At 41.9% G+C, this 12,471-nt stretch overlaps 3 protein-coding genes across 3 annotated transcripts; 2 read left to right on the top strand and 1 right to left on the bottom strand.

Annotated features, from left to right (window-relative positions):
• Positions 1-4,957: 4,957 nt before the first annotated feature.
• SS1G_11252 (predicted protein) lies at positions 4,958-5,835 on the top strand (the record flags this gene model as incomplete). Its single annotated transcript, XM_001587960.1, has 3 exons — positions 4,958-5,006; positions 5,314-5,650; positions 5,781-5,835. 3 exons carry the CDS (start codon positions 4,958-4,960, stop codon positions 5,833-5,835), a joined length of 441 nt encoding a protein of 146 aa, XP_001588010.1.
• Positions 5,836-6,234: 399 nt separating this feature from the next.
• SS1G_11251 (60S ribosomal protein L27) lies at positions 6,235-6,907 on the bottom strand (the record flags this gene model as incomplete). Its single annotated transcript, XM_001587959.1, has 4 exons — positions 6,235-6,242; positions 6,307-6,643; positions 6,781-6,836; positions 6,901-6,907. 4 exons carry the CDS (start codon positions 6,905-6,907, stop codon positions 6,235-6,237), a joined length of 408 nt encoding a protein of 135 aa, XP_001588009.1.
• Positions 6,908-7,589: 682 nt separating this feature from the next.
• On the top strand, positions 7,590-12,470 carry SS1G_11250 (hypothetical protein; the record flags this gene model as incomplete). The annotated part of the gene is made up of 2 exons (XM_001587958.1): positions 7,590-7,702; positions 7,760-12,470. 2 exons carry the CDS (start codon positions 7,590-7,592, stop codon positions 12,468-12,470), a joined length of 4,824 nt encoding a protein of 1,607 aa, XP_001588008.1.
• Between the last annotated feature and the right edge of the window lies 1 nt (position 12,471).

The following is a 12,471-nucleotide window of genomic DNA, read 5'->3' as shown; positions in this document are numbered from 1 at the left end:
ATGTGGATATGGGTGTGGAAGGAAATGTGGGTGTGGCTGTCGATGTGGATGTGGAGTGCAGCGAATAGTAGTAATAGCTTTGAAAAACAAAAATATCTTTATACCTCCAAAAAATACGTCATCATCCATCATCTATGCCGGCAACTGTACAAATTGTATCATGATCATATCCATCTTATATGCATTGTTTCATGATGCCTGCACATACATATACACTTGAAACATTCAAATCTAAGAGTCTCGAACATAAAATATAACATGCCAAGCTGATGAATGACAGAACGTTAAAGGATTTGTATGTATGCATGCATGCAAGTCTTACATTCATGACTCAACCCTTGGTCTTTTAGTTCTTGGTCGTTGCTCGGTACGAGTACTATTCTTTTAATTTTTAGGTTTTATATATTTTTGGGAGTTGCTTAGGTTGATGGAGGTTGATTGTAGAGTGGGGTGGTGTGTGTGAGTGGTCTGGATTTATTATGTATTACAGATAAGCTTATTACTGACGTAGAGCTGGTAGAGTGGAGTGTTGAGTATTGAGCAGGACGCACTACATTCATGCCCTTTTGAAATGTGCAGATAGTATAGTGTGTTTTGGGTTTTGGGTTCGAATGGTGGAGGGATGTACATGTAGAGAGGTGGATATGAATGTAAATGTGAACGTGGAGAGGTGGAGATGCAGATAAATGGTAGTGTTCGTGGGTGCGGGTGGGTATATACGTATGTATGTATGTATATGATTACATATATACATATATACTACTTATATGTACTTATATGTAAATGTAAGTATCCTCTGTATATGTAAGATTATGTATGTACTGTTTGTTGTAATTATCTAAGTCTTACAATGCTGTTCTAACTGTGCTATGTGTTGTGTCAATACTACGAGTACATTGTAAGTTATGTATATGTATATGTATTGTAAGACTTGGCATACGGTGTTGTGGTCGTGGGTTGGATGAATTTTGTATTTGCATTTGCCTTTGAGAGATGTCTGGTGTACATACGTATGATCTGGGTTTGGATCTTGGATCTTGTATGGAAGGATGTTGTGATTTGACGGATGTGTGAGGTGGGAGGTGTGGGTGAGGGTGGAGCTGGATTTGTATTCGGGTTTTATGTAGATTTTTGGGTTATGTTGGGGCGGATGTGTGGTGAGATGTCTTTTATATATGAAAATAAGGATTGGGATTGAGGACTAAAGCGATTTGGTGGTTTGGGGTGAAATAGATGGATCAGTGATGAATGTAGTGTTATGGATGCAATTGGACCGGGTGTGGGGTAATCAGGATGGTGAGTTTGAGGTCGAAGGTTCCTGATAGTGTGTTGATTGAATGACATGTATGTTTCTAGTGAGACATACTATACAGTAATAAGTAACATGTCTAACTCTCATTCCCTTTTCCTATATTGCTAATTCAACAAATTAAAATGAGGCGAGATAATGCTCACCGGGAGCGGAAGCTTCTCGTATTTTTTAAAATTTCCAATTTTCAGGATGAGCTAGCCCTATAATTTCTTGAGTTTTTATAATTTTTGATTAATTTAATATGCTGTTAAAAGGAATGACCTCACACAGGGAATAGTGGGAAGCTGATAGGGCAGAACTGAGGTAATATTGGTCTAGTAGGTTAATCTCTCTTCTAAGTTCTACGGAAGTGCGAAGCTCTCTTACAGAGAGCTTCTCAATCTAGTCCTAATAGGACTAGTGCCCTGTGCACGTGCTACGCAGGAACCATTCACTTTAACATATGCTTCATTTTAGTATTTATTTAGGGTTATATTCTAAGATCTAAGTAGTATTATCAAGATATTGGTGATATATTTTGATATTTATAATTGTCACACTCAAGAATACTGGGTAAAGTATCTTGTATTAGAAAATACTAAGCTAAGGAGAAAAGAAGAAGGAAAACAAGAGTAGAGAGTTTTCCTGTGATTAAATACAAACGGTGCATGCCACGTGACCCGGAGGTGTGAGGCGTCACAATAATTCTCTTTGATAATGTGACCAAAAGGGTGTTTATAGACCAGCAATTGTATTTAACTTAGAATCTACAGGTGAAGAGCACCTGTAGATGGGGATAGCTACTCTATATATACACAAATGAATGGCCTAGCCGTAATGGCTTAGGCAAAAAGAAGTCATATTTATCCCTCCAATGATCTTACTTTACCGATAACCATTGATACCTAGTACTTGTCCGGATCTGATCCTCAGGTCACCTAAATCGCATACTAATCTCGAGTAATCGTATCATGTGTGGACATGGTTAATGTACCTGAGGTTTCTTATATAATAAGGGTGGGAGGAAAGCAGGGATTTCCGTCACAGATAATATATGAGAGTATCAGATTTAGTGATTTAGAGAAAAGTAAAAGAAAGAAAATCGGACCATATAATAATAATTGGAATAAAATGAATAATAGATTGCTGATAGTCATTAGCTTGAATATCTTTTAAATTTGAGAGTGAGATATAAGACAAACTGTTACGACGGGCTACACAACTACCAAGACACGTGATCACAAATGATCAATAGTGATCATTAAGGATCACTAAGGATCACGGTATAGGTGATCACTGATGATCATTAAGGATCACTAAGGATCACGGTATAGGTGATCACTGGTGATCATTAAGGATCACTAAGGATCACGATATAGATGATCACTAATGATCATGAAGGATCACTAGTAATCATGGAAGCATGAAAGACTATATAATCAAGATGGATTTCCTTTGTATAGAGCTTCGTGCTCAAGATCAATCATTTAGTATATCCTACTATTAGTTACGAATTGCATTTCATTATTGTCATTACTTAAGTCCCTGCTTGACGCCTAGTTATAAACCACCTCGAGAGCCTAGAGCACTTCCACGTGATCTAGACGGCAAACCTCGTAACACAAACCTAGACAGCACACAGGTATCGATGTTAACGTCCTGCGAGTAAACGTCAATTTCTTGGTAATTCTATTACTGTATTAATTTATATATCTAGTGTAACATAATATAGTGGTTTCATACTATATTGATGGTCATAGAATCTAGATTCTGAATGACAGTTATCCCTTTAGTCTTTGTATTGGGCTATTTGTGTTAATCTAATTACTTAATCAAAAGTTAATTGAAACTTGAGATCTTCATCTCCGTCGTCTCTCAAGAGGAAGAGAAGGGGACTATTGTTCCAATGAACATGTAGTCTACGGTCTACCTAGCATCTTTCTCCTCCGTTCGACCAACAATCAGTCACCATAAACAGATATTCCATGCTAAGAGACCCAAAGTTAATTTTTCTATGACGGGGAAAAGGACTAATGGTTAATTGCATGGTTATTGATGAGATCAAAAATCCATCTACGAGTACACCAGTACCTGCTCGAAATAGATTCCGTATTTTTCAAATTACAGTAAGATCTTTCATTAACAGACCCCAGGGTCATACTTTTACTCTGGAGCACATGTGTACTGCCTTTCCAGCCTGGCAGGAGTTTAAAGATCACAGAAGGATTAAATTGACTAGTTTTTGTAATTCTACAGGAATGCAATATGAAGGCTAGAAACAAATTTCTTTCGATGTGTACACATATCACATGTACACGGCAAATATCTGCTTCCTGTGCCTCTACCCATCCTCCCACAAAACGCTCTTGAATTTTGGAATAAATGCCCTTATATCCTCACTACATAATAGCTATAATTATTGAACTTCCTACCAAAATTTGGACTGTGCCTTTAAAGCCTTAAACTCAACCCCAAATTCAGAGCTGCGAATCGCAGGGAGAGAATTGGGGAATACCTAAGATCTGGTATAACAAATCACCTTAAGTAGGGAGTATTAGCGGTATATAATCTTAATAGGTATGGTAAAGATTGAATATATAGTATAAGGGTGTGGATATCGGGGTGGTTCTGTACATAGCTTTGGCAGAATCGACTGATGACTCAATTAACCGTGAGAGTGCAACAACTGCAAACGTGCAACCAACAATTGCGAAAGTAAAGAATGGAAAATATTATAATTAACATACCTACTAAATACTTATATCAGAAACCTTTTCCAAATCTACCTTATCTACCTTGATAAGTTGTTTCTTGTATATCTCATAGTTGATGAGCTTCTCCTTTATTCACCGAGTACCAACCCATTAAACTACTATTCACTAACCCGTGGAACTCAATACCTAACATTCACACAAATATTTCCATAAGTGAGATCGGATGATTTGATAAGAAATACAACAAACTTTCCTCCACTCTTCTTATTAGTTTTAAATCTCTTGAAAGAGAAAAAAAACTTCATAGCTCAAACTCGTCTGGAGTCAATAGCCATATACATCCATTATGAGATATGCAACAAAAAATGCCGAATTTTGTCTTGAAAATTTTGAGGGTTCTTTACAACCCCTTGATGGTTTCGAGATGACAATACTCAAACGCTTAGGGAGTGTGACAGAATCATCCAGGATGTGGTGTCCGCTATCCTCTCCAGAGTCAATGGCTGCGAATTAAGAAAAGGGAAATATTATTTGCTTATACACCAGAGATATAAATGAGGTATGGTATCACATATATATACTATCCACTAAATATATAACCAGCAATGACTAAATTATCATCCACAAAGCAAATACCAATTCCCACCAATCCTGAAATATCACCCGCCAGCTCGCCTTCCCAAGACGAAATCGATGCACTGATAACATTTTAGTGCTTTAATCAAATATATAATATATTCCCACATCTGCTTCAAAAGAAAATAGGTTATTCAGAGAATCCGATCAAAGCTCCCCGCATTATTCCGGGTTAAAAGTTTATTGAGTATTTAATAGAGTAAGAACCAACTTACAATAAAACCGGATTGATACCTCGAACTTCTATGGTAAGAAAGACAAGGAACTTGGATGAATGTTTTGATGCATGAGAGAGAGAGGGGTTTAATAAGGCGCGATGGGTGGATCTCCAGAGTTCCAGGGAGAGTCTGGCGAGAATTCATGGGGTGGGTTTTAGATGCTCAGTGATGCGATTTTTGAAGGAAGTTAAAGGGGAGATGTTGAAGCTTATAGTAATTTGGGAAAGATGTAGTGGAGAAGTTCAGAAAAAAAAGAAAAGATATGAGTGAGGTATGAGGTATTTAAAGTAGGATTATTATATTATAAGATCTTACATTAACATCTTTTACGCGGCAGCTAGAGGTTGGAGCTGGGGGCTAGTTGATACATCTGTGTCGGTTTGCAATCTGCTGTCTGGATTACTTCTGCTTGTTATTTGGGACACTGCCAGGTCCTGACTATATAGATCCATAGGCAAAAATAGACAGTATAACAAACAGACCAATACAAAGCTCATCGAAGGGAGGCTCATTGCATCATGGATGTTAGTCTTATTCAATCTTTTCAGGGTTGAATTCAAGACGCGACGAACTGCGTTAGGCGGAGGATTTCAGGGGCAAGTTTTCCACGCACTATTATACTCTACTCGGTATTTGAGAATCCGTTTGAAGCGAGTAGTTCGTTTACGAGGACAAAATCTAATTGTTGCGTCCGTGTCAGGGCTAGGTTTCCTAAAGGAATGGCCCGTCTGTAAAACTCCAGCGGAAACTCTTCCAATTGATAATTGTGGAGTAAGAAATGAGCTATCATTGTGAGATGGGCTACATAGAGGATTTGTTTTTAGAAAGGTTCTGGATTATATTGGGACTTGTAGGAAAAATAACACCGCACAATCAATTATAATTGCGCACTTGCATATCGATACTTCAATATACTTCTAGAATACTAGAAACTCGCATTGATCTTGAGATTGAGAAACTTGGATTGATATTGTGAATGTGAAACTCGGACTGGGAGAATGTGAACTCAAAGATTTCGGTAGGGGCTATTAAATTTGTCGGAATTGTTGAGATATTGAAGAATAAACCCTTCCAACCATGGTTCGTACAATCATTTCGAATGCTGGAGATCGTATAGTATCCTCCAAGTGTGTCTCCTTGTACTTGTTGATGTAGCACCGCCTTTCCAGATTCACATCACAATCAACCAAATATTCTCCAAACCATTTTCATGATCGGCAACTGAGATTTTGTCAAAATGTACATTTTATTCACGCTGCAACGTGGAAAAGCATGCTTCATAACATTTTTCATGGAGATGCTTCATTCCTAGCTCATGATGCGACTAGATCATGTAAATAAACCCCATTCCGACCCGATGACGCAGAAGAATTGTTCAAAATCCTAAAAATATTGTTAGTCTGGCTGAATTTTTCGCAAAATAATCCCTTGGGAGGAGAAAACATACTGAGAGGAGTGAAGAACCATCTGTTCTTTCCTGATGTGTATCTCTCCTCCAATGCCTTCTTAACAGTCTTCTTTGCCTCCTCACGTTGGGAAACCTCCTTGAATGTATCTGCGGAGACAACTCCCTTCAATCCCTCCAACTCAAGAGTGTAACGTGTTGGCATCAAGTGGTTGTAGTTGATAACCTTGATGAATGGCTTGACCTTGCTGCGCTTGGTTTGCTTGGCCTTGGACATACGGCGAGTGATTTGGGATGGGTAACGCTCGATACCGGCGACCAATGCGTGAGGGTATGGGTGGGACTTGTTGCCGGCATCCTGGGGTTGGATGATCACGACCTGCAATTTATTCCTCCATCAGCATATATTCCTCATGACCCCGATCTCCAGAACTCGTTCCTCGCTGTCGCTTCGATCATATAATTGCTCGATTGTTTTCGTGTATTCGAAATGAATGGTAAAGGGTGATAATTTACCTTCTTTCCGGCATATCTGCCTCTGGTGATAATGGCAACACGGCCGGTCTTGAGGACTATAAATTGATCAAATTAGAATCTTCATGAAGTCGCGATCAATGAAATCGGGATTAAACATACACTTCATCTCGACTGTCGTTAGTTGTCGAAGGGTTTGTCGTAGGCGTAGTTGATTCGAGGTTATTCAGAATTCTTTTCCATAAAATCTATCTCAGTGCGAAAGAGCCCTCGCTTATCGTGCACACGTGATGATGGCGCTGCTTTGGTGTGGCTGAAGATGTGGCGGAATGAAAAGTCCAATCAAGTGATGGGATCGATGATATCCGATCGATTGGTCCACAGAGCAACTTTGTTCCCATTGATACGCGCCGAGAAATTTTATACCCGTGAAATTGTCCGTGCTTGCCCTTGTAAGTTGTAATCTTTACGGTTGCCCCGCCGCGTCCCCAGCCCATTACAAAAGTAAACAAATATTAACTCGGTACCTGACTTATCTGACTCTCTCGACTCTCTTGACCGCCGCCTTTTACTTTTATTATGGAAACTTTTAAACTTGCTTAATGAAAAAAAATATTCCCCCATATTCTCAATTCTCAATACCCAATGCCATTTGGCAATTACAATTAATACAATTCATAATCTGCTTGGCTTTTGCATAATTTGGACTTTGTTTCCATACTTTCTGCACGTCAACAGTCCCTCATATTCCCGATTTTGTATCGCGAAGTTCGTCGAGTACCTACTTCCTGCATCTTCTCCACAATATCAACATTCCACATAAACAAATTCCGGGGGATACATCCTCCACAATGCCTTCTTCAGAAAGAGAAGCCTCTCGCGATGGCGATAGACTTGCTCTTGTGCACAGAAGTTCTGCGCATTCTATAGGTTCAATAGATTCTGGACGTGCAATTGTTCCAATGTAGGCTTTTATTTATCTCATCTACTGATTAACGCGATTCTAACCATACATTTACAGGTGGGATAGTTCTGATCCAGAACGTGCGCCTCCTCCACTTCCGATGAATCCATCGTCGCCGAACGTTTCCTCGCGAGGAACGTCGGCAGCTATCAAGTCCGCACATGCAGCGCTTACTGAAAGAGCTCGCGATAATACCTATAACATAACCTTACCACCTCCGAAACGCCTCACAGAACCATCTCCTGAACGTTTACTGATCAAGGGCACTGCTCCCAATCACAAACGAATGCAATCGCTACAGAATGGCAATGTTAGAGATCTGAGTAGTTTCATTGAGAGCGGAACTTTCGGTCCTTTGAAGCCTCCAGAGAAGTCATCGACAAGACCTGCCACACCACACGCCAGCAAGGATTTCGGATTGGAATCACCAGAGAAATTTTCCGACCGGATGTCAGATAAGGATTCCGTTCGAGCTACTACGCCCACCAAAAACCAAGCCGAATCACCTAGAGAAAGACGGGACTCGATGCATGTAAGACCTTCACTGCGCCGGCCACCGCACAGTAGTATGTTTGGCGAGAATACTCCTCCTCAGTCTGCCACAATGCAGGCTCTTCACAATATGACGACCAAGGAGACAGATCCACCTCTGGCTAACGTCACCAATGGCTCTACTGCTTATTCACGACAACCCCAAACATTCGATGCCATCTCAAATCAAATTCTTAGTCTCACCAGTATTTGTACTAGTCTTCAGAGGGAAATGGCGCAACTGAGTAGAAGAAGTAAGGATAACGCGACAGATCTAGTCAGCCTTAAAGAAGCGACAAATGCCAGGGATGAAGATATACGAAAGAGTCTCCGAGAATTAGTGACTGGTCTATCCGATGCTGGATCTGAGCGTACATTATATGGAGGCAACAATCATTTCGCAGAGAGCAAAGGACGTGCATCACCATCCTCATCACGAAACTCAAAAGGATTTTCCCTTCCTCGGATCCCTAGCCCCAACAGTTTCGCTGCTTCGTTAGATCGAGAAACGTTATTATCAACTCCTTTCACGAGAGAACAGAGCCGAGAACATAGTAGCGACGCTGTTCCACATGCTGCTACTGTGGCTTTACTCGAGAAGATACTTCGAGAAATGGGCACGAAGGAAGGACAGGAATTATTAATATCTCGACTTACGGAAATAGCTGCACAACTCGGTCGAGAAGGGATGTCGACAGCCAAAAAGCTAGAGGAGCTAGTGGAGTTCATCAAAAAGAACACTGAGATTTCTCAAGCTCTCATTGCCCATCACCAAAAAAATGGTGAAGGAGAGACCAGAGGACGTAAATATAGCTTTGAGGAGGATGCGCCTAGACTAGAACTAGATTTTGACAGGCCACCTTCTGTCGCGCAAAGATTAGAGGCTCTTGTTGCCAATGGAGCAGATAGGGAGAGGCGTAAGTCCCAAGGACCCAGTCGCTCAGGTGAAATACTGAGCGAAGATGTCCTTCAAGTTATACGAAGTCTTAAGGATAGCGTCGCTCAAGGAGGTGGGCTTACCGCTGAAGTCAAGGCATTGGTCCGAGAACTCCGTGGTGAGGTTTTGGGTATGGGAAGAGAGATTGGGAGGAAACTAGACCAGGCCAGTAAAGATGGAGTTTCCAATGGTGCCGATGTCACTGGTGTTATTCAAAATGGTCTGGAGGAATTGAAAGAGCATATGAACCAACTAATTCGGGAAAGTCGTCGACAAAATTCGGCCTCTGCTGCCACGCAAAAGATCGACTACAAAGAAGTCTATAGCGTGGTACGGTCAGCAGTAACGGAAAAATCTGAATCGAAAGAAGATATCATCGATGCAGTCAGGGAAGCGTGGGAAAATTATAAACCCGACATCGAGTTGCAACATTTTGGTCTCGAGAGAGAAGAACTTTTGGCATGCTTAAAAGAAGGTATCCAAGAGTTTGCGCCTCAAAACGAACCAGGAGCAACGAGGGATGAAGTCTTTGCTGCAGTCATCGAAGGATTGAAGCATTTTACTCCACCTCGAGTCGACTCTGAATCTCTTTCTAGAGACGAAATTCTCGATGCAGTTCGTGAGTGCCTTGAAGAGTTTGAGTTTCCCGCTGCACCAATGCCGGAGCCTCGTGAACCTGAAATTACCAGGGACGATATGCTTAATGCTGTCGCTGAAGGCCTTCGAACCTTTGACTTCTCTGCAAACCCAACGGCACTAAGTGCGGAGGTTCTCCAAGGATTCACGCAAACTGAAATGATTCAAGCTGTTAGGGAAGGTCTCAAAGAGTTTGACTTTGCTGCTCTTGATCGCGACAATGATGGCATCACACGGGCCGATGTGGTGACGGCTATTAGGGAAGGACTTCAATCATTTGGCCTTGCCAATCAGAATCGTGAGATTGACGGAGGTGTTACCCGAGATGATGTGGTGGGCGCAGTCATTGAAAGCCTACATACATTTGACTTTTCCGCCAACATGCCTCATCACAATGAAGAAGCCATTACTCGCAACGACATGTTTGAAGCTGTAAGAGCAGGTCTTGAAAGTTATGAATTCCCCACTTTAAGTAGAGAGGTGGGAGAAAGTATTACACGTGCAGACGTCTTCGATGCCGTGAAAGAAAGCCTTCACAACTTTAACTTTAGTGCACTACTCCCAGCATCTGACCCGGATGAAAGCGAAACGGGAATTTCTCGCGAGGATGTCTTTGAGGCTGTTAAGGATGGGTTACAAACATTTGATTTCGCCCTTACACGTGATGTTGGTGGCAACACTGGCATTAACAGGGATGACATCTTTGATGCTGTAAAAGAGGGTCTTCATACCTTCGATTCTGCTCTGACTAGGGACGTTAATGGAAGCGGTAGCCTTACACGTAATGATGTGATGGATGCTGTCAAGGACGTTTTGACCACCTTTGATTCCGCTCTTACCCGCGGAAATACCGAAATTGGTGCAACTCGTGCCGAAATTGTTGATGCAATGCAGGAAGTTATGACCAAGTTCCATGGCTCTACTATAACTCAAGGCCCAAGCCAAGGCATCACTCGTGAAGATGTTGTTGATGCTGTACAAGAGGTTTTGCAAGGGTTCAATTCAGCATTGGCCAAAAAAGTTGGAGGTCATGCAACCCGTGATGAGGTTCTTGAAGCGATCAAAGTTGGTCTCAAATCACAGGAATCTACGGGAGGCATTACCCGGAATGACGTTCACGAAGTCATCAAAGAAAATCTGCAAGGCCATCATACTGAAAATGGCCTAACTCGGGATGAAGTTGTGGATGCTGTTCAAGAGGTCTTGAGATCATTTGATTCCGCATTAATTAGAGAGGCTTCCCCCAAAGTTACACGAGACGACATTCTTGGAGCTGTGAAAGAAGGACTTCAAGCACACACATCTAACGTCACTCGCGATGAAATTCTCCAGACAATCAAGGACGGCCTTCAATCGAGAGAACTGGCATCGGCTCGGGAGGATGTTGATTCTATCACTCGGGAAGATGTTTTCGATGCTGTGAAGAACGGATTTGAGATCCACGACATTGGTGGAAGTGTTACCCGGGATGATATTCTTGAAGCAGTTAAAAAGGCCAGTTTCACACGCGAAGATATACTTGATGCAGTTAAAGATGGCCTTCAAACCTTTGATTCAGCATTAACTAGAGGTGTCACTCCAACATGCACGAAGGCAGATGTGTTCGAGGCCGTACGAGTTGGTCTACAATCTCAAAGATTTCCTTCATCGGTCACACGCGAGGACGTTGTTGAAGCCGTTACGGATGGTCTTCAGACTTTCAACTCAGCCATTGTTAGCGTTAGAGAAGCAAATGCTAGCAAAGGAGATGTCTTTGACGCTGTCAAGGAAGGCTTCGAAACGTTCAATAACGCTCTTACCCTTGACATACCCGTGGGTGTCAGCCGTGATGACGTCTTGGATGCAGTGAAGGAGGGACTACAAACTTTTGACTCGGCGCTCACTCGGGGAAATGATGTCAAGGTTAACCGAGAAGATATGCTCGGGGCTGTCAAAGAAGGGCTTGAGAATTTTGATTTTACCGCTGCTAAGGCATCCACGGCATTAACCCGAGAAGTTACAGAAACCATTACCCGTGATGAAGTTATCCAAGCCGTAAAAGCAGGATTGGGAAACCCACCTCAGTCCGATGACAATTTCACAGCCCAAGTTTCTGCACGTATACATGAAATCATGGAATCTATGCGAAACGAGTTCAAGGCAGTGTCGGATGAAGCTAAGCAAAATGCTGCTGCGAATGGACGAGACACTGAGAAACTCCTTGATGCAACTAAAGATGGATTTGAGAAACTCCGCTCTGATATTGAGGCTTATGTTGATCGAGCCTCGGACGTCACAGGTAAAGATGAGATTCTTGAAAACATGCGAGATAACTTCGCTACGCTTCGTTCCGAGGTGGAGGAACTTATCTCCAAAAGCTCAACTAGTGGCTTTGAGAAAGTTAATGGAGAGCTTGAACATCTTCGAGGATCAATAGCGTCGTCATTAATTCGATCAGGAGCAAGCGATGGCAAGGATGAGATTCTTGACGCCTTAAAGGAAGGTTTCGATGGCATCAAAGCCAACATGGAAGCCTCGCGGTCACGAGAGGACGAGGAAGATAGTATGCCAGGCACTGGAGAGATCATTGACGCACTACAGGATGGCTTCACTGTCCTGAAAACCGAAATTGAAAAGGTTGCACAGACAAACCTGCTGATACGACTGTCAATCATGAGATCCTGAC

The sequence above is a fragment of the Sclerotinia sclerotiorum genome, genomic scaffold, assembly GCF_000146945.2.
Source record: "Sclerotinia sclerotiorum 1980 UF-70 scaffold_17 genomic scaffold, whole genome shotgun sequence".
Classification (NCBI taxonomy): Eukaryota; Fungi; Ascomycota; class Leotiomycetes; order Helotiales; family Sclerotiniaceae; genus Sclerotinia; species Sclerotinia sclerotiorum.
This window is presented reverse-complemented; position numbering and strand designations above follow the sequence as displayed.